The sequence below is a fragment of the Balaenoptera musculus genome, chromosome 9 (genome assembly GCF_009873245.2).
Source record: "Balaenoptera musculus isolate JJ_BM4_2016_0621 chromosome 9, mBalMus1.pri.v3, whole genome shotgun sequence".
NCBI classification, from domain to species: domain Eukaryota; kingdom Metazoa; phylum Chordata; class Mammalia; order Artiodactyla; family Balaenopteridae; genus Balaenoptera; species Balaenoptera musculus.
Genome location: NC_045793.1, coordinates 57872429 through 57895290, shown reverse-complemented (window position 1 = coordinate 57895290; position 22862 = coordinate 57872429). Strand labels below are relative to the sequence as shown.

The 22862-nt window shown below is 38.1% G+C and overlaps 2 protein-coding genes across 12 annotated transcripts in view; one reads left to right on the top strand and one right to left on the bottom strand.

Annotated features, from left to right (window-relative positions):
* The window catches only part of VPS50 (VPS50 subunit of EARP/GARPII complex), a 129774-nt gene extending 121237 nt beyond the window's left edge, over window positions 1-8537 (bottom strand). The window contains exon 1 of one of the 2 annotated variants that reach the window (XR_005021273.1): window positions 8410-8536. Coding sequence is in view for 1 of the 2 variants with exons in the window: in XM_036863988.1 (XP_036719883.1) it covers window positions 8410-8442 (33 nt within the window). In the remaining variant the exon portion in view is untranslated. Of the gene's footprint in view, window positions 1-8409 lie in introns of both variants that reach the window. The other variant, XM_036863988.1, reaches the window with a different exon arrangement.
* A 190-nt stretch (window positions 8538-8727) lies between these two features.
* Window positions 8728-22862, top strand: part of HEPACAM2 (HEPACAM family member 2) — a 53627-nt gene continuing 39492 nt past the window's right edge. For 5 of the 10 annotated variants that reach the window (XR_005021324.1, XM_036864455.1, XM_036864453.1 and 2 more), the window contains exon 1: window positions 8736-8995. Coding sequence is in view for 7 of the 10 variants with exons in the window: in XM_036864455.1 (XP_036720350.1) it covers window positions 8872-8995 (124 nt within the window). In the remaining 3 variants the exon portion in view is untranslated. Of the gene's footprint in view, window positions 9084-21475; window positions 21592-22862 lie in introns of those variants that run through there. The other 5 variants (XM_036864459.1, XM_036864458.1, XM_036864456.1 and 2 more) reach the window with 3 other exon arrangements.

Below are 22862 nucleotides of genomic sequence, written 5' to 3'. Positions count from 1 at the left end.
TATATGGCACCTTTATACCTAACAGTTGAAGTCTAACTTAACCATGATTCAAAAACAACAAAAAGAAACTTGGGTGACAAAAAGCATTCTATAAAAGCACTTATCTATTAATCATGACCAAATGCACGTGTTAAAAAGGTCCAAGCATTATGACCCACAGATATAATATACCAACTGACTGAGCTAACCAAAGATTTTTAAATAATGATAATTGCTTAGTTAATACATAAGTAATCCCTAGATTTTATCATTTCTCACCAATGCACCCAATTTGTACTACATAATTGAGACTTAAATCTCATATCTCACTGCTTTAGCTCTTTATAGAAAGTACCTGGTACTTTCTATATTCACATCAAATGAGGGATTGTGAAAGTCTCATTTGTACCAGGGAAAGTTATCAAGACAGAAAGAAGTCAGCCATTTAAATTTTCTTTAAAAGCCTCTTTTTAACATAGTCTATTCAAAGCAGACACCTAAATTCCCTGTAATATTAGTCTATAAGCAAAATTAGCTGGTTCATGAACTTGAGGAGAGATTTACGCTACTGTCAAGTTTCTGTCCTTCAGATACTCTATATTGGCTCTTTGGTGTCCTTGGTAACCAAAATATATGTTATGTTTAGGTTGATTATTTGAGTCTTAGAGTAGAACTTGCTCATTTTTAAATTACAGAGGTGTGTATTTTCTCTTCCCTATTATAAAATACCACCAGTCATAGCTACAATTTTTTATGACAAGGTGCTCTACCTCATCCCCAATCTTCCATTATCCCCAGAATACCACCCCCGCAGCTTTCTTTGTCTCTCTCTTCCTCTCTCATACTCTCTCTCTCTCTCTCACACACATACACTCTCACACACACACACACACCCCCCATCCTCTAAAGAAACCAAACCAATACTCCACTTTCAGAACTCCTCTATGAAGTTTTCCTAAATCTTATGTTTCAAAGAAACACTATTTCTCAGTAATGCTCATGGATCATCTCCATCAACATTACCCAGGGAAGTTTTTAAACATAAAACTTCCACATAAAACTTCTAGGTCCCACCACAGAGCTAATAAATAGGTATTTCTAGATTAGGACCAGGAGTTGCATTTTAACAAGCAACCTGGATGACTACTATAATCTCTAATGTTTTAGAAACCCCACTAGACATTTCCCAACACCTCTGCCAAAGTAGTGAAGTTTTAAATATTAAATATATATCTCTCTCAGACCCAAGAGAAGGGAAAGACCAAGTCCTCTATTTGCCTTTATAGCCCAGGGGCTAGCACAGTTCCAGGAACAGAGTAAGCACCAAAGAAATTAGTAAATTATTTGGAGTCTTAGGCTCCTATCTCTAACTAATTAGACCATCGTTCCCACGGGAATATGCAACTGACTTTAAAATGAAGTTTCTAGGGAAGTCTGCAGGAATAAGAAAAGCATACTGAGGCTAAAAGTCTTACAATGAGTGAGAAAATAAAAGTACGAAACTACTCTTGTGTGTTTGTTCTTCCTTGTCCCAATTTCTCACCAAGAGTCATCACAAGGGCATAGCACCAAAAGTGGTAAAGAAGGCAAGGTTGGGTTATGGAATTAAACTTCTCTATACATTATATACACACGCTTATATACATTCAAACGTATACACATACATGACAGTAAAGCTTCATAATTTGATTCAAAATCACGACCACCCCTAAAATACCTTTTAAAAAAATAATTGTCATGACTTTTAAACAAACATTTTAAAAAGTATAGATTTGTTTAACCACTCTAATAAATTATTGAAGGAATATATCAGGTGTAATTTTCTCTTTCCCCAGAGTTACTCAGTAAAGAAACCAATGCCTAAAACAAGTAAACAAGTGGTATATACCAATATCTAGAAAAAGGCCTTGCCTCCCAATTAGTTACCACACATGATAATTTGCTACTAATACATGACAACTTCCCACCAAATGTACAAAATAAAAGTAATAAAAATTGGATTCAGACATTACATGAAATTTCTAAAAATCTTATATTTGTATTTGTATGGAAATATGTATGGAAATATGTTAATATAAATGTTTCAGACATTACATGAAATTTCTAAAAATCTTATATGTTCTGGTATAATGTTATAAGTAATAATCCTAGTTATTACTTTAAAATGTATATCTCAGAAATAACTAATTTTCTTGTCAACTGCATTATTATGAACTTTCATCAAATCTTTAACCGTGGTCATTTTTAAGTCTTTTGTCATTTACAGACAGTTCTGGGTGTACTCTGATGATTTTGCAAATATGTTCCTATAAAAGGGTTTCATCTTCAAGAAATTCATGGAAAAGACTCTGACAAGTACAGGTTTCTGGTAACTGACTGTACTGCTGAACTGAATGAATAAGCATTTTCAGAACTCTAATGAAAAACTGATGAACTCATAAAAGTGCTAACAAAGGATCAAGATGAAAAAAAAAAAATTAATTACATGGGACTGAGTGAACTGATGAGGATGAGTATAATTTTTGTGACTTTCTGTCTGAATTAAAAAAAAAAAAAAAATCCCACAAGGACTCAGAGGCAAAGAATATACAAATCAATTTTCACTGCAAAGTAAAGGAGCTGTTACAGTGGAGGATTACTGGACTGAATGTCAATATTATGACATAGTATGAGTGTGTTTCATGTTTGGTAATTGCAATCATTGTTGCTTTTGTTGTGGTCATCCATGTACAATGCTTGGTGTCAGTCTATTTATGTCTTGTAAAAATAAAATACAGTGTGTGTGTGTGTGAATAAAAAAAAAAAAAAAAAAAAAAAATTGGAAACCCGGGCTTCCCTGGTGGCGCAGTGGTTGGGAGTCTGCCTGCCGTTGCAGGGGACGCGGGTTCGAGCCCTGGTTTGGGAGGGTCCCACATGCCGCGGAGCGACTAGGCCCGTGAGCCACAACTACTGAGCCTGCGCGTCTGGAGCCTGTGCTCCGCAACAAGAGAGGCCGCGACGGTGAGAGGCCCGCGCACCGCGATGAAGAGTGGCCCCCGCTCGCCGCAACTAGAGAAAGCCCTCGCACAGAAACGAAGACCCAACACAGCCCAAAAAATAAATAAATAAATAAGTAAATAAAGGAGTAAACCTTAAGACCCCAAAAACCGTTTACTTAGTATGATAACCCTAATTTAAAAAAAAAAAATTGGAAACCCTATGTACATGTTAGGAAGCAGGGGATTCACAGAATGGCTTCTGCAGACAACCTGCCTGTCATCATTCTCTAACGATGGTGACAGTAACTCACGGGCTGTTATAAGGGATAAAGGAGATAACATATATGAGAGGCCAAAAATGGTGTCTTATACATGGCAAGCACTCTTTGAGTGTCGACCATTATTCTGAATATCACAGAGAAATGCTTTTTTTTTACCTTATCAAAACAGAAATAAAGAATTACGTAAATGTCTCAAAGCACAATATGACTCACCTGTATTTTAGGATTATAGATCTTCAACCCTTTGATTAGCAATTTTATAAATTTCTACTAACAAATATGAAGTCAGCATTTTTATTTTATCTTTGCCTCTTTAAAGCAGGAAGTCATGGTTATAAGTACAGTAGGTTATAAGTACAGTACTCTGCCTTTATTAAATTAAAACTCTCACTATAATCATTAACCATTATTTGATTTTCTTTTGTATTTGATTTTTGTTTTCATAATTTCCCCAGTTTAAATTTATATAAAATCCATCATAAATAATACCTGTCTCTGCAATTTTATTTCTTTGTCCAAATCAGACTACACTTCAGACTACTTCTGTTTTGTCTACATGAATACTCAATTTCCATTTATGAGACCAGCAACTTACATCCCAATGATCAAAAGGAGCCTGTGAGATGATTTGTGATTCCTCTTCTTTTCAGAAAAAGTTTCAGCAAAACTCAACAGAGTGTTTATACTCAGCCCTCAGTTTCTCTCAGACCCACCCTAATCAGGCTTTCCTCCTCACCACTTCACAGAAGCGCTGTTGTCAGGTCACCGATGACCTTATTGCTGCTCAGTCCAAAGGCTCATTCTTATTCTCACCTTCCACGGCCCATTTGTAGCATTTAAGACAGCTGATCACTCCCTCTTCTTTTAAATTCTTTACGTGGCTTCCAGGACCCACTCGATTTGGATGTTCTCTATCCAACAAATATTTATTGAGCATCTGCTACAGGACAGGTGCTCTTCAGGTTGCAGCAGACTGCTCACCTCCCTGGCTGCTCCTTCTCAATCCGCCTTCCCAGATCCACCTCTTCTCCCGACCTTGAAACACTGAATCCTCAAAAGCTCCAACTGTGGACTCGTTTTATTTCTACAATCACTCCACTGGTGATCTTAGCCAATTTGTATGCCCTCTTTATTCTCATAACTCCTAAATTTTTTATCTATACCCTGAATTTCTCCTCAGAAATTCAGGCTCTTCTAGCCAACTGCTTATTTTCTTTCTCCAAATATCCAAGAGGCTTCGAAATGAACAAGTCTTAAAACTTTCTCCCTTCCTTCAATCTGTTCCTCTCTCAGTCTTCCCCACCTCATTAAATGGCAATTCCATTCTTCTAATTGCTGGGGCCAAACCATTTGGAGTCAACCTTGAAGCTTCTCTTTCTCTCACAGCCCAAATCCAATCTATTAAGAAATCCTGTCAACTCCACATTTACGATACATCCACGATCTGACCTCTTCTCAACACGTCCACCACTTAGCACCCTGGGTGAGGCCCATACCGTATCTCACTTGGATTACTGCATTAGCATCCTTATTGGTCTCCCTGGCCTTGCTATAAGTGAGGAGAAAAGTAGAGGAGATGAGGTGAGGATGAGGGTCTATGTGATCAGGCTTCCTGCCCTCAGCTCTCTGACCTCATCTCCTACTACTTCTCTCCTCACTCACTTCACTCCACCCACACTGCCCTTTGCTGCTCCTCAAACATGCTCCTGCCTCAAGGCTTCTGCCTCAAGGCTTCTGCATCTGCTTTTCCTTCACCCAGAATGCTCCTTCCCAGACATCCTCAGAGCTTACTCCCTCACCTCCTTCAGGTTTTTACTCAAATGTCACCTTCTCAGTGAGGCCTTCCATGGCCACCCTATCTAAAATTATAAATGACCCCAAATTGCCAATAACTCCCAGGATTCCCTATCCTCTATTCCTCCAAAGCATGTATCACCACGTCTGCCTTAGCACTTTGTTTTGTTAACTGCTGCATCCCCCAAACTTAGAATGGTGCCTGGCACATAGTGTTAAGTAATCATTTGTTGAATGAACTGAAAGAACAGAGCCCAGCATAATGGAGAAAGCAGAACAAAAGAGCTCATCTAAATAAAGAGCGCTAACAAAGCCTGCTCTACACTCTCCTCCAAACCAAGATCCTTGGAGAGCTGAAATGCCAAAAACTCTAAGTTTCATAGACCTTAATTTCACATCTCTCCACATCAACAACAATATATTATCAGCATATTCTTTAGCCTCACAAAAAAGAAACATCTTTATGTATATTTATTTGTAATACTACTACCTTTAACCTAACAACAAACAGTACAAATAAAATCCCCAGTGTAACTCTAGGCAGCACCCTACTTTCCTACCTCGTAGATTCATGAAATGTGTATTAATAATGATTAAACATGTGGAAGTCAAGCCATAAACAAACATAATTAGGATGACTTTTAAAATATGTGTGAAACTCTGAATTTTACCTCACCTTTTACAGTGTAGTTCCAGCTTTTTGTATGTGCTCTTTAGTTTTGTTTTTTTTTTTTTTCCATCCCAACTGAGCACAGATTTTACCTGCTCAATCCAATAAACAACTGACTGAGGCTGAAGAGTTCATTTTCAGAACAATTTCACTACATTTAAGAGACATAAACTTATTATCACTGGTATCTGGACTTCTGTATTTTTCTCTCCCACTCACTATTACAAAATAGGGTTAGAAAACAAACCAACCGGGACTTCCCTGGTGGCACAGTGGACGAGAATCCGCCTGCCAATGCAGGGGACACAGGTTCGAGCCCTGGTCTGGGAAGATCCCACATGCCATGGAGCAACTAAGTCCGTGTGCCACAACTACTGAGCCTGCACTCTACAGCCCGCGACTCACAACTACTGAGCCCACGTGCTGCAACTACTGAAGCCCGCGTGCCTAGAGCCCGTGCTCCACAACAAGAGAAGCCACCGCAATGAGAAGCCCGCACACCACAACGAAGAACAGCCCCCACTCATGGCAACTAGAGAAAGCCCGTGCACAGCAATGAAGACCCAATGCGGCCAAAAATAAAATAAATAAATTTATTTGAAAAAAAAGAAAACAAACCAATCAAAGTTGCTATACAATGATGACAATATCAACTGTGCTGAACTGCCAGCAAGCAACAGGAGAGAGCACCAAACCTAGCTGAGGCACAAAAGTCCAAATTCAGCATCCCAGAGGCAGTTTAGGGGTATTAGTGGTATAATGTACAAAACTGTATATTGTTTTAAAAATCAAATGGGGGACTTCCCTGATGGTGCAGTGGTTAAGAATCCGCCTGCCAATGCAGGGGACAAGGGTTCAAACCCTGGTCTGCGAAGATCCCACATGCCGCAGAGCAACTAAGCCCGTGCACCACAACTACTGAGCCTGCATTCTAGAGCCCGCAAGCCACAAGTACTGAGCCCACGTGCCACAACTACTGAAGCCTGCGCACCTAGAGCCCGTGCTCTGAAACAAGAGAAGCCATCACAATGAGAAGCCTGCGCACCGCAACGAAGAGTAGCCCCCACTCACCGCAACTAGAGAAAGCCCGTGTGCAGCAACGAAGACCCAACACAGCCAAAAATAAATAAATAACTAAATTTATTTTTTAAAAAAAAATCAAACGGATACCAAAGTCAGCCTGAAATCAACTATTGTTTGAATTACTGCCGGCTTCCAGTATTCCCGCTTTCCAACCATCAATTCAATCACTGAGATGATCTCTATGATCATGCACTTCTTTGATAAGGCCCAGGAACTGTGGTAACTCCTTTATCTCTTTACCTTGATCATATCATATACACATCACCACTAGGAAAGCCCCATGTGATACATGTTATCATTCCTATTTTAAAGATGTGAAAACAGATGCTCAAAAAAGTTAGGTAAGTTGCTCAAGGTCACACAGCTACTACAGGATGTAGCAGGACTCAAACCCATCCTCAAAAAAGAAGTGTTATGAAGCATAAGACCAGGACTCAACAAATGTGAGGGACTGCCAACTGTTATTACACACTTAATTAAATCTTTTATTATTCACAGAACTTCTAAATCTTATTTTCATGACATTAACAATATAATTTGACAGAAGTAAAATAAACACATAGGATTCATGTATTCTTCACCAGAGATCTACAATTTGTAATCTATTCAGCTATCTCTCAAATTCTAAACTATCAAATAAGAATTTAATTTGGCATTTGTAGTCTTTTTTTAATCAACAACAAAAAAATTCACAAATGAACCTTTCACTAAATGATCATCCTCCACATTCTCCAAAGTTCTCAAAAACACACTGATTTAAAACTTTAATCTAAATTACCCTTCTCTCATATAAAAACAATAAAGAATGGCCAATTCTAGTAAAATATTAGAGTTGAAATAAATAAAGGTATCTAAAACCAAACCATAATCAATAAGTACATAAAAGTAAGTTTCTGCCACTTCTGATTTGAAGGAAGCTGACACATTATTAGGAAGTCCCTAATATTTATGAGATGAGACAGAAAACAGCCAAAGTTTTTATTCATGAATTAGCATTCTGGCAAAAAATAAAAGACCATTATTTTGCCATGACAATGATTTTTTTAAAGTATCATTTCACATACACTAACTTACTGATGACTCCGATAACAGAACTGTGAGGCACGATGAACAAAAATAATTATTATTCTCATTTTCATATCCGGAAACTTAAAGCTACTAGATTTAGGGACTTGCCCAAAGTCATAAAGCTATCAATTCTGTCTTCAAATTATCTGCTTTTTTCACTCTTTCTAGTCATCTCTATTGCACAGACCTCACTTCCCTACCCAGGCCACCCTCACAGACGATGGGCAGCTTGGATAAAGGGAACCCTGTAGGGTAGTTAGGGCTATCACTGGAAAGCTGGCAAAAGGGAGAAAAGGACGAACAAATGTAGCCTCCGACTTCCTCATTGACCTCATCTAAAAGAATGTTTCTGGGTCACCGGGATCCACCTGAGCAGGGCTCCGAACCTGGCGGCTTAGATGAGTTTTCCAGGGTGTGCTCGAGCTTTATGGTGCCCCTGACACCTGCCACAACCTTTAATTTGGTTATCTGCCTGCCTGCGGCCCAGGGACAGAACATCTCGGCTCCTATCCCAGGAGAAATGAAGGAGACCTTTGCTTCAGCCTCTGCGACTTACCTGCCGGGTCATAAGAGATTTGATTCTTTGCATGTCGAATTCGTGAGGGGGCACCTTGCTGCAGAGAACTAACAAATCACACAGAACTACCAGACAGCCGGTACCGACACAGGGAAGCCATAGTGAGTGGTCACGTGGAGTTGCCGAGCTGGGTTTCCCTTCCTTTCCCCGAGCATGCTGGGAATTGTAGTCCCCCGGCTGCCGTCGGCACCTGCAATGGAGGCGAGAGGACGGCCAAGGTACTACATTTCCCGGCAAGGAAAGCAGCTGACGCGTCGGTTAAGCCTACAAATCTCGCTCTGAGAGAGCACGGCGGTCGCCGGTCTTTAAAGAGGTACTTGCTCTCGGTAGCTTACTTGCTCTCGGTAGCTGCTCCGGCGAGGCGAAAACCTAACTCATAAGTGACGAGACATTGAGCAACAGGAACAAACGCTGAGAAGACAGTATATAAACCAGGCTGACATGACCCCCCACCCCCCGAGGAGTGTGGTGGAGGAAACCCCACCTGGTCTTGAGGGGCGGAGTGAGAGGACGACAGACTCACGCGAAGGGACTGCAACGCCAAGGACGGGACGGCTCCAAAGAGGTGACCTGAGAACTTGGCACTCCCCAGGTGGCACAGGGCTTGGCCTGAGGAAAAGAGTGGTCCAAGTTGTCCAATGGCGGCTGTCCAGGTTAGGGCTGTTTTTCCTCAGTATTGGCATCCAGAGCAGAAAACTAAAACCAAAGGATTTAATCCCCACCTATCATTTTACCACCTGTGTAATCTAAGGCAAGTCAAGATGGAAAATATAACAATAAGTACACATGTCACTTTAATGTCCTCTTCAACTTTTAGCAGTTTAGCTAAACTGGGGAAAGCAATAGGGGAGTGGTTTGGGGCTCAATTTAAGAAAGAACTTTCCAGTTATGAGAATACCAGAAAAAAAAAAAAAGAGACCCAGAGCTAACAATTAACAATAGCTAACATTTACTGAGAGCTTACTACCTGTCAAAAACTCTCCTAATAGCTTTACGTTTGGTATCTCATTTATCCACACAAGCTTTTTTTTTTTTTAATGGTATGAATGAGTCTTTTTTTTTTAATTTAATGGTATGAATGACAGTCTTTTTTTTTTTAATTTAATGGTATGAATGCGTCATATGGAGTTGGTACTATTATCCCCATTTTAAAGATGAGGAATCTGAGGTACGGAGAAATTAAGTAACTTGCCTAAGGTTACTGCAGATATGCAAGCAGAAACTGAAGGGCTGTTTATCCAGATGTTTTAAGTAAGGCTACCAAGGATTTTCTTTTCGCATTTATTTTAATTAATGTTTATTAGAAAATAATGAAACACAGACCCGTGATTTCAAAGATATTTCTTAGGACAACTAAAGAAATGTCAAAGTTTGCAAACTAATGAAAAATATTAGATAAACAACAGTTGTGGGTGGTAGTCAGATATGGCAAAAATAATAAAAGTGGTGTGTAAATGGGGGACACTAATATAGAGGTTATTCGCAACTCTGAAATTCTAGTTTTTGACCTCTCAGCATCTTGTCTTATGAATTTTTTACAAATGAGGTTGTAATATTTGACTTAGGGTTTTGTAAGGATAAGTGAGAGCATGTAAGTGAATGCAATTTATAAATTGTAAAGCACCTTACGATTATAAAGCATTATAGTCATAATTCTGCCCAGTTTTCTGCTCCAACAGAACCACCCTATTCATAGTTCTGTCATTGTGCTTGACAATTCCTTTTAAAATGATATGCTTACCTATATGGTTTTCTGACTCTGTTACTTCTAACCCCATGAAGAAATTTCAGTACCTTTTGGGCAACCTTAGTTTAGTTCATTCTTTACCTGCTCTAATCTTAATTGCCAGACAGTTCTTACTGTGTGAAAGTCTTCCGTATTTAGAAGTCCCTGAAAGTATCAAAGAGACAGAAACTGCTGACCATATTAGCATATAAAATGAAACCCAATTCAGTAAACATTTGTTGATTGTTGGGCACTAGTCAACACTATCCTAAGCACTTCAGATTAATAAAATACAGTTTTGACCTTTAAGGAGTTTACAATTTAGTTGAAAAGCATATATTAGGGGTGATCCAAGTCCAGTAGTTCTCAAACTTGACTGTTCAGATTCACCTGAAGAGGATGCCGTTGTTATTGTTATCATCTTTGCAGGAGTTCTTTGTTTAAGGTCAAGAGATTCTTATAGGCAACCAGCTCTAGCATTTAAAATCTATAGAATGAGAAAATGAATCCATCTAAGGTTCTGAGGTCACAGGACTAGAACCCAGACCCAAACCCAGAATTTTTCCCCTCAGTACACATAGTTGCAGGTGACCAAAAAAAAAAAAAAGTTTTTTTCATTTTGTGTATTTGTTTTATTCCTATCCGCCAAACTGGAGAAACGAGTGTTTTCTGTATCTACTTGACCCTGAAGAGGCAAGAAGGCATTACAACTTTGCTTAACTCTAATACTCTACATTTTAGTTTACTTCTTATTAACTAAAACGAAGTAGACAACCAGGCCTCTAAAACTTCAAAGGCTGTAACTATAATATTGGAAGCATGTAAAGTGAATCAGTGCTGTTGCCTAAATAAAATATATTTTCTAATTCAGCATACCCTAACACTATAGAAAATAACTGAGCCACCCATGCTACCTTTTTAACTCCCTAAACTAAAAAACAAAAACCTAGAGCCCTAAAGAGCACTTTTTAAAAGGTGAAGCATGTCATTTCATTTCCATTTTTCAAAAATACATATAGGAGACTTAGAACTTTCACAGTTGCCTGAGGGTCATTAGTGGTAGGCCAGAGCAAACTAGTGGAGGGTGTGGATGGCCTGCCAGTAAGTCTTGAGAAGAACCTGTTGGACAGCCGTCCCTTGGTAAAGGGGTGCCAGCCCCATTTTTGTAGATTGGAACATCCGGGCTAAGAATTAAGTAAGTTGATCTGATTCGGGGCAGTAGCGTTAGCAGTAAAGTAAGATAAGGACATATTTCTGATGGCCCAAATAGGAGGAGCCCCTGGAAGCTTAAATAAGAGCTGAGATCCTGGTTTGATTAGGAAGATACGTTTCTAGTCATCCTATAAATATCAAAGCAGCAGAAAGATGTGGCCTCCCCAGGATGATGTAACTACACTTCCTGAGCAAGCAGTAGTAGAAAACAGGACGCTTGCCAAAGGTAAAGCAGTGACCTGGAGAAGGGTCCAGGAAGGAAAAGATTGCTGTAGAGTCATTTAGCAGCCGTATCAGTAGATTAGGGCTTCTGGGAGGCAGCACTGTAGTAGGAGTGAACACTAGCACAGGCATAGGCGATTATGATGGCCTTCTCTAGCAGCCAGCTCTTCCCTGTAAACTCTAATCTTTCCGAAGACCTATCGAATTAGAACGTAAGACAGGGCTTTCTTTCCCCAGTTCTTCTCACTCCCCACTGTCCTATGTTGACCTTGGCATTGGCATGTCACCACCTGTCATTCCCAATTCTTCCTACCATTCCAAAGCCCTCATATGCTACTAGTAAATAATGAATGTGGATGTTTGAAATGCATATGGCAGACTCTTTGCTTTATAAAGCAAGACCAGCCTTACTTAAAATTTAAACGAACCTGACAGTAAACTACAGTGTGAGTTGAGAAGTGACAAAAAAGCCTTGCACTCACCTCCACCCAAACCCACACACACACACACACAAACACACACACACTACCCCCAGTAGCTTCTTGCATTGTTTGCAGTTTAGTCACCATGGATATAGATTGCTTAATGTAATCAGTTTTTCCACTTCAAATGCAAATATAACTAAGATCAATAAACAAGCTCCTGAACAGTATGGTAAAGCAGAGCCCCTCAGTAGGTTACAGGTGAGATGTGAGATGTTGATGGTGGGAAATTTCTTATAATGATAAAACAATTTAAACCATCTTTAATAATCATGTAAAAATGGAAAGCAATTGAAGTTATATATATTTTAACATCTTTATTGGAGTATAATTGCTTACAATGGTGTGTTAGTTTCTGCTTTAGAACAAAGTGAATCAGCTATACATATACCTATATCCCCATATCCCCTCCCTCTTGCGTCTCCCTCCCACCCTCCCTATCCCACCCCTCTAGGTGGTCACAGAGCACTGAGCTGATCTCCCTGTGCTATGCGGCTGCTTCCCACTAGCTCTCTATTTTACATTTGGTAGTGTATATTTGTCCATGCCACTCTCTCACTTTGTCTCAGCTTACCCTTCCCCCTCCCCATGTCCTCAAGTCCATTCTCTAGTAGCTCTGCGTCTTTATTCCCGTCCTGCCCCTAGGTTCTTCCTGACTTTTTTTTTTTTTTTTTTGATTCCATATATATGTGTTAGCATACGGTATTTGTTTTTCTGACTTACTTCACTCTGTTTGACAGACTCTATGTCCATCCATATCACTACAAATAACTCAATTTCATTTCTTTATATGGCTGGGTAATATTCCATTGTATATATGCGCCACATCTTCTTTATCCATTCATCTGTCGATGGACACTTATGTTGCTTCTATGTCCTGGCTATTGTAAATAGAGCTGCAATGAACATTGTGGTATATGTCACTCTTTGAATTATGGTTTTCTCAGGGTATATGCCCAGTAGTGGGATTGCTGGGTCATATGGTAGTTCTATTTTTAGTTTTTTAAGGAACCTCCATACTGTTCTCCATATTGGCTGTATCAATTTACATTCCTACCAACGGTGCAAGAGGGTTCCCTTTTCTGCGCACCCTCTCCAGCATTTATTGTTTGTAGATTTTTGATGATGGCCATTCTGACTGGTGTGAGATGATATCGCATTGTAGGTTTTTTTGTTTGTTTGTTTGTTTTTTAACATCTTTATTGGAGTATAATTGCTTTACAATGGTGTGTTAGTTTCTGCTTTATAACAAAGTGAATCAGTTATACATATACATATGTTCTCATATCTCTTCCCTCTTGCATCTCCCTCCCTCCCACCCTCCCTATCCCACCCCTCTAGGTGGTCACAGCACAGAGCTGATCTCCCTGTGCTATGCGGTTGCTTCCCACTAGCTATCTATTTTACATTTGGTAGTGTATATATGTCCATGCCACTCTCTCACTTTGTCCCAGCTTACCCTTCCCACTCCCCATATCCTCAAGTCCATTCTCTAGTAGGTCTGTGTCTTTATTCCCGTCTTGCCACTAGGTTCTTCATGACCTTTTTTTTTTTTACCTTAGATTCCATATATATGTGTTAGCATACGGTATTTGTTTTTCTCTTTCTGACTTACTTCACTCTGTATGACAGACTCTAACTCCATCCACCTCACTACAAATAACAACATTTCGTTTCTTTTTATGGCTGAGTCATATTCCATTGTATATATGTGCCACATCTTCTTTATCCATTCATCCGATGATGGACACTTAGGTTGCTTCCATGTCCTGGCTGCAATGAACATTTTGGTATATGACTCTTTTTGAATTATGGTTTTCTCAGGGTATATGCCCTGTAGTGGGATTGCTGGGTCATATGGTTGTTCTATTTTTAGTTTTTTAAGGAAACTCCATACTGTTCTCCGGAGTGGCTGTATCAATTTACATTCCCACCAACAGTGCAAGAGTGTTCCCTTTTCTCCACACCCTCTCCAGCATTTATTATTTCTAGATTTTTTTGATGATGGCCATTTTGACCGGTGTGAGATGATATCTCATGGTAGTTTTGATTTGCATTTCTCTAATGATTAATGATGTTGAGCATTCTTTCATGTTTTGTTGGCAATCTGTATATCTTCTTTGGAGAAATGTCTATTTAGGTGTTCTGCCCATTTTTGGATTGGGTTGTTTGTTTTTTGTTATTGAGCTGCATGAGCTGCTTGTAAATTTTGGAGATTAATCCTTTGTCAGTTGCTTCATTTGCAAATATTTTCTCCCATTCTGAGGGTTGTCTTTTTGTCTTGTTTATGGTTTCCTTTGCTGTGCAAAAGCTTTTAAGTTTCATTAGGTCCCATTTGTTTATTTTTATTTTTATTTCCATTTCTCTAGGAGCTGGGTCAAAAAGGATCTTGCTGTGATGTATGTCATAGAGTGTTCTGCCTATGTTTTCCTCTAAGAGTTTTATAGTGTCTGGCCTTACATTTAGGTCTTAATCCATTTTGAGTTTATTTTTGTGTATGGTGTTAAGGAGTGTTCTAATTTCATACTTTTACATGTACCTGTCCAGTTTTCCTAGCACCACTTATCGAAGAGGCTGTCTTTTCTCCACTGTATATGCTTGCCTCCTTTATCAAAGATAAGCTGACCATATGTGCGTGGGTTTATCTCTGGGCTTTCTATCCTGTTCCGTTGATCTATGTTTCTGTTTTTGTGCCAGTACCATACTGTCTTGATTACTGTAGCTTTGTAGTATAGTCTGAAGTCAGGGAGCCTGATTCCTCCAGCTCCATTTTTCATTCTCAAGATTGCTTTGGCTATTCAGGATCTTTTGTGTTTCCATACAAATTGTGAAATTTTTTGTTCCAGTTCTGTGAAAAATGCCAGTGGTAGTTTGGTAGGGATTGCATTGAATCTGTAGATTGCTTTGGGTAGTAGAGTCATTTTCACAATGTTGATTTTTGCAATCCAGGAACATGGTATATCTCTCCATCTATTTGTATCATCTTTAATTTCTTTCATCAGTGTCTTATAATTTTCTGCATACAGGTCTTTTGTCTCCTTAGGTAGGTTTATTCCTAGATATTTTATTCTTTTGGTTGCAGTGGTAAATGGGAGTGTTTTCTTAATTTCACTTTCAGATTTTTCATCATTAGTGTATAGGAATGCAAGACATTTCTGTGCATTAATTTTGTATCCTGCTACTTTACCATATTCATTGATTAGCTCTAGTAGTTTTCTGGTAGCATCTTTAGGATTCTCTATGTATAATATCATGTCATCTGCAAACAGTGACAGCTTTACTTCTCCTTTTCCGATTTGGATTCCTTTTTTTTCTTTTTCTTCTCTGATTGCTGTGGCTAATACTTCCAAAACTATGTTGAATAATAGTGGTGAGAGTGGGCAACCTTGTCTTGTTCCTGATCTTAGTGGAAATGGTTTCAGTTTTTCACCATTGAGGACAATGTTGGCTGTGGGTTTGTCATATATGGCCTTTATTATGTTGAGGAAAGTTCCCTCTCTGCCTACTTTCTGCAGGGCTTTTATCATAAATGGGTGTTGAATTTTGTCGGAAGCTTTCTCTGCATCTATTGAGATGATCATATGGTTTTTCTCCTTCAGTTTGTTAATATGGTGTATCACATTGATTGGTTTGCATATATTGAAGAATCCTTGCATTCCTGGAATAAACCCCACTTGATCATGGTGTATGATCCTTTTAATGTGCTGTTGGATTCTGTTTGCTAGTATTTTGTTGAGGATTTTTGCATCTATGTTCATCAGTGATATTGGCCTGTAGTTTTCTTTCTTTGTGACATCTTTGTCTGGTTTTGGTATCAGGGTGATGGTGGCCTCATGGAATGAGTTGGAGAGTGTTCCTCCCTCTGCAATATTTTGGAAGAGTTTGAGAAGGATAGGTGTTAGCTCTTCTCTAAATGTTTGATAGAATTCTTCTGTGAAGCCATCTGGTCCTGGGCTTTTGTTTGTTGGAAGATTTTTAATCACAGTTTCAATTTCAGTGCTTGTGATTGGTCTGTTCATATTTTCTATTTCTTCCTGGTTCAGTCTTGGCAGTTGTGCATTTCTAAGAATTTGTCCATTTCTTCCAGGTTGTCCATTTTATTGGCATAGAGTTGCTTGTAGTAATCTCTCGTGATCGTTTGTATTTCTGCCGTGTCCATTGTTACTTCTCCTTTTTCATTTCTAATTCTATTGATTTGAGTCTTCTCCCTTTTTTTCTTGATGAGTCTGGCTAATGGTTTATCAATTTTGTTTATCTTCTCAAAGAACTAGCTTTTAGTTTTATTGATCTTTGCTATTGTTTCCTTCATTTCTTTTTCATTTATTTCTGATCTGATCTTTATGATTTCTTTCCTTCTGCTAACTTTGGGGTTTTTTTGTTCTTATTTCTCTAATTGCTTTAGGTGCAAGGTTAGGTTGTTTATTCGAGATGTTTCCTGTTTCTTGAGGTAGGCTTGTATTGCTATAAACTTCCCTCTTAGAACTGCTTTTGCTGCATCCCATAGGATTTGGGTCGTCGTGTCTCCATTGTCATTTGTTTCTAGGTATTTTTTTATTTCCCCTTTGATTTCTTCAGTGATCACTTCGTTATTAAGTAGTGTATTGTTTAGCCTCCATGTGTTTGTATTTTTTACAGATCTTTTCCTGTAATTGATATCTAGTCTCATAGCATTGTGGTCGGAAAAGATACTTGATACAATTTCAGTTTTCTTAAATTTACCAAGGCTTGATTTGTGACCCAAGATATGATCTATCCTGGAGAATGTTCCATGAGCACCTGAGAAAAATGTGTATTCTGTTGTTTTGGGGTGGAATGTCCTATAAATATCAATTAAGTCCATCTTCTTTAATGTATCATTTAAAGCTTGTGTTTCCGTATTTATTTTCATTTTGGATGATCTGTCCATTGGTGAAAGTGGAGTGTTAAAGTCCCCTACTATGATTGTGTTACTGTCGATTTCCCCTTTTATGGCTGTTAGTATTTGCCTTATGTATTGAGGTGCTCCTATGTTGGGTGCATAAATATTTACAATTGTTATACCTTCTTCTTGGAATGATCCCTTGATCATTATATAGTGTCCTTCTTTGTCTCTTGTAATAGTCTTTATTTTAAAGTCTATTTTGTCTGATATGAGAATTGCTACTCCAGCTTTCTTTTGATTTCCATTTGCATGGAATGTCTTTTTCCGTCCCCTCCCTTTCATTCTGTATGTGTCCCTAGGTCTGAAGTGGGTCTCTTGTAGACAGCATATATACGGGTCTTGTTTTTGTATCCATTCAGCCAGTGTGTGTCTTTTGGTGGGAGCATTTAATCCATTTACATTTAAGGTAATTATCGATATGTATGTTCCTATTCCCATTTTCTTAAATGTTTTGGGTTTGTTATTGTAGGTGTTTTCCTTCTCTTGTGTTTCTTGCCTAGAGAAGTTCCTTTAGCATTTGTTGTAAAGCTGGTTTGGTGGTGCTGAACTCTCTCAGCTTTTGCTTGTCTGTAAAGGTTTTAATTTCTCCATCAAATCTGAATGAGATCCTTGCTGGGTAGAGTAATCTTGGTTGTAGGTTTTTCTCCTTCATCACTTTAAGTATATCCTGCCACTCCCTTCTGGCTTGCAGAGTTTCTGCTGAAAGATCAGCTATTAACCTTATGGGGATTCCCTTGTGTGTTATTTGTTGTTTTTCCCTTGCTGCTTTTAATATGTTTTCTTTATATCTAATTTTTGATAGTTTGATTAATATGTGTCTTGGCGTGTTTCTCTTTGGATTTATCTTGTATGGGACTCTCTGTGCTTCCAGGACCTGATTAACTATTTCCTTTCTCATATTAGGGAAGTTTTCAACTATAATCTCTTCAAATATTTTCTCAGTCCCTTTCTTTTTCTCTTCTTCTTCTGGGACCCCTATAATTCGAATGTTGGTGCGTTTAATGTTGTCCCAGAGGTCTCTGAGACTGTCCTCAGTTCTTTTCATTCTTTTTTCTTTATTCTGCTCTGCAGTAGTTATTTCCACTATTTTATTTTCCAGGTCACTTACCTGTTCTTCTGCCTCAGTTATTCTGCTATTGATCCCTTCTAGAGTATTTTTAATTTCATTTATTGTGTTTTTCATCATTGCTTGGTTCCTCTTTAGTTCTTCTACGTCCTTGTTAAATGTTTCTTGCATTTTGTCTATTCTATTTCCAAGATTTTGGATCATCTTTACTATCATTATTCTGAATTCTTTTTCAGGTAGACTGCCTATTTCCTCTTCATTTGTTAGGTCTGGTGTGTTTTTGCCTTGCTCCTTCATCTGCTGTGTGTTTTTCTGTCTTCTCATTTTGCTTATCTTACTGTGTTTGGGGTCTCCTTTTCACAGGCTGCAGGTTCGTAGTTCCTGTTGTTTTTGGTATCTGTCCCCAGTGGGTAAGGTTGGTTCAGTGGGTTGTGTAGGCTTCCTGGTGGAGGGGACTAGTGCCTGTGTTCTGGTGGATGAGGCTGGATCTTGTCTTTCTGGTGGGCACGGCCACGTCTGGTGGTGTGTTTTGGGGTGTCTGTGGCCTTATTGTGATTTTAGGCAGCCTCTCTGCTAATGGATGGGGCTGTGTTCCTGTCTTGCTAGTTGTTTGGCATAGGGTGTCCAGCACTGTAGCTTGCTGGTCGTTGAGTGAAACTGGGTCTTGGTGTTGACATGGAGCTCTCTGGGAGATTTTCGCCATTTGGTATTACGTGGAGCTGGGAGGTCTCTTGTGGACCAGTGTCCTGAAGTTGGCTCTCCCACCTCAGAGGCACACGGATTGTAGTTTTGATTTGCATTTCTCTGATGATTAATGATGTTGCATATTCTTTCATGTGTTCGTTGGCCATCTGTATGTCTTCTTTGGAGAAATGTCTATTTAGGTCTCTGCCCATTTTTGGATTGGGTTGTTTGTTTTTTTGATATTGAGCTGCATGAGCTGCTTGTAAATTTTGGAGATTAATCCTTTGTCAGTTGCTTCATTTGCAAATATTTTCTACCATTCTGAGGGTTGTCTTTTTGTCTTGTTTATGGTTTCCTTTGCTGTGCAAAAGCTTTTAAATTTCATTAGGTCCCATTTGTTTATTTTTGTTTTTATTTCCATTTCTCTAGGGGGTGGGTCAAAAAGGATCTTGCTGTGATTTATGTCATGGAGTGTTCTGCCTATGTTTTCCTCTAAGAGTTTTATAGTGTCTGGCCTTACATTTAGGTCTTGAATCCATTTTGAGTTTATTTTTGTGTATGGTGTTAAGGAGTGTTCTAATTTCATTCTTTTACATGTACCTGTCCAGTTTTCCCAGCACCACTTATTGAAGAGGCTGTCTTTTCTCCATTGTATATTCTTGCCTCCTTTATCAAATGAAGGTATATTTTCACATTATTTTGTGTGGCTTCCTGTGTAACCATCCTGAGTTCAGAAATAACTCCAGCAGCTAAGATTTTATTCCTACTACCTGCCACTAGAGGGCACATTGTCATGCTTCTGTCACAACACTTTCTCAGGATGTGCCAGACAGGCGTTGTCTTTTTTTACTGTGTGCCATGACATGAAAAGATGACCTAATTCGTTTTGGAATTTAATATTTTTATGTAACATCTGTTATCGCTATGTCATAAAGTAAAGGATATTTTTAATATAACACACAAAAAACAGAAAAATAATCTCAGAATAAATATCAGTCCTTTAAATTGAGTAAATTTAACATTAGGAAAAACTTACTCCATCATCTTTATTTCTCTCACTTTGACTAGGACCCAAAACACTTTATCATGAGCCAGCACTGTGTCTGAAAAGCACTAGAAAGAGCTTATTTAATAAAAGCAATTAGAGATTAATATTGATTTAAAAGATGTGAGGGGGAGTCTATGTGCTATATATAGAACTTCAGTATTACTTTCCAAATTGTATTTTGTGCAATCCAATATTAAAATTTATACGCATTTCTTAAGCATCAACTGAGAATCAGAAGACATGGGCCAAGGAACATTTGGGTTTATTTCTGGGGGAACAACTTAACAAAAATACTAGTTAACCACTATGCTAGATCCATAGATGAATAAGACCAGTCTTTGTATTAGATGAGCCCAGAGGGAAAATAAACATGCAATAAAATCAATTGAGGTTAATGAGATAAGTGCTGAAATAGTGCTGCTATCTCTAAATCGCACATGCAAGATTTAGAGATAGCACAGAGAAAGTTGTGGTATAATAATTACCAGGGGGAAGCTCTTACCATTTTTCTGAAGCTTGGAGAGGTCATAAAGTGACCTCTGAAGAGGCCTCAGGTTTTCCAATAGTCACTTATTTTCTTTGCCTGTAGAAACAGTTCTGGAAGCTTTAATGCTAAAAGTGTTTACAAACTTGAACTCCAAAATAACTATCATTCCTTTTTTTTACCTTTAATTACACTTGAGGAATATTCTTCCTTCCCCTATTATCACTGAACTTCTTCAGTGAGCCTTTACTTTAAAAAAAATGATTTATGCAAGGAATTTTGCTTGATTAGATGCAGATTTTTATTTTATATAGCAAAGGCTTGGACTAGAACCTTCTTGCAGTAGATGAAATGAAATAGGGGTTAACTTATAACTTAGTAAATTAAGCGGAAGTGCGCAGACTGCCTGCTGCCATGGCAGTGAAAAGGCCAGGCAGAAAATCTGTAGCCCAGATACCACTGTAAGAGGCAAGATTGTCTCTGAGCCGTTGGTTCACTTACTCTGTGCTTCAGCTGTGAAAATGTGACCTCAGATATTATCTTTTGGTTTAAGCTTTTATTTATAATTACACATGGTCCATGATTCAGTGTCACTTGGAAACACACCTGTGGTTTGCTTTTAAAAATTACATGAATCCATAGATTCAATAAAACCATGGCAGACATTTGTAACAGGAAATACTACATAGAAAAATACACATTTAAAGACATTAAGGTGCTCTATTTTCTTTGGTATAACTTTTACATGTGACTTAGTGACTTCATGGTGATTTATAACTGTTTAGCAGATATATGAAATACTGCAATTTTCATAGAAAAAAATTTTAATTTCAAAATAATGGCATCGTTTTACATGATAGGAAACCCGCTTTTGTTTTTCAGGAAATTTCACAATATGCTCTCATTATGAAAGCATACTGGGTTTCATTAGAGTCACCCAAAAGGATGTTTTCCTTCGTGTGATTATTAATAACTAAGAATAATTCATGAAATATGCTGACAATTACTGATAATCGCGAAGAAGCTGTTCTGAAAGTCACAAGCCTGTTTTTTTGCAGAGCATATAACAGGTGTTCCCACTCCCTGTGTCCTTTGTATACACATTCATTCTGTATTCAAATCACAGAAGCAAGAGGCAGGCTAGGGTATGTTACCTCACTGCTGATTTCCCTGGCAAATAAACCAGCAGCTGCTGGTCCATGAACCAAGTTGCCACCAGGAACAGGGCACTGTATGCATGGGACAGGATGCTTTCATGGAGCCCTTCAGCAGCACGGTTGGGGTCTTTCAGTGCAAAATATACCTCCTTCTCTTAGGTAAGGCACTGCATGAAGTTTGTTCTAGCTACCTTTTTATTAAATTGTAGGCATAAAGTAAATATTTGCTTTAGGCTGTAGATTCACTCAGATAATTGAAGAACAGCTCAGAATTTTAAACAATAACACACTTTGTTCCAGCAAAGAAACAGGATTAGGAGAAGTGAGGTTCAATAAATAGATGGTTTTTGTTTTCTTAGGACAAAAATTATTGTGAGTAGCACTCATTAAGAAAGTTAAGACATTCTAAAAACTTAATGAATCTCTTCTTTTTACAGAGTTTATATGTAGGTTCAACACTCTTTAATGCATTCTACTTTGGCAAATATTCTTGTAGGTCATGAATTTGTGACCGCTTACAGTGAAACTTAAAACAATTTTTGAACATAGTTTTGGGCTGTTTTAATTAAAGATATTGTGGCAAACTGTTAGCTCTACCTATTTTTTACCTATCTTATGAAATATGGAAAAAGGTGAGATTCCAAGCTGACAAAAAATATTTTGTACACAATCGGGAGAAATGTGTTTAAAAGTATTATTTCTCCAAAATGCCTTTAGCCTTTCTCTTTGCCCAATGGCTAGTTCAATTAAAAATTTTTTTCTCTATTTTAGTATTTCTCCCTCATTCTCTTTAACCTTAGAGTTTAAAGTCTTTCTCCAACATTCCCACTGTTTTTATGTCATCATTATTTTCACCAGGTGTTCTCTTTCCATTCTTCCTATTTATGAGTTTTAAAAGTCTTTTGTTTTATTTATATCCAAGAGACAGGAATTTTTTTTAAAAACTTTATTCCTTAAATTTTAAGAACAAATTAGCTAAATAAACAACTTAAGTTTTAGCCTTCTTCAGTAGTTTAGAGCTTTGCACTTACTGGTGTCTTATGGTATAGTTTTCATAGTAAATGTGATTGTTATTTACATTTATCCCTAATATTGTTCATATTCCGCATATTTGAAATATACAGTTTGTAAATGTTTTAAATGTTTGAGTTTCCCATAGTTGTGATTGTTGTTCCAGTGTTTATGTTGTCAAATTCAAGCCTATATAGCTGTTTAGGTTTTGAAATTTTTAGGAAAATTTAGCAATGACCGTAATTGGCTTTTTTATCTTTGTGCATTTTTCTGGGCTTTGAAAGTATCCTTTGTGTCAGTGCCGCACTTAATTTTATAACAATGGGACTGCTGTCATTTCCTAAGTAATTTTTTGTAATTGGCTTTAAGAAGAACTTAGAGACAATTCATTTGAAGAATTCTACTAAAATAAAATTAAC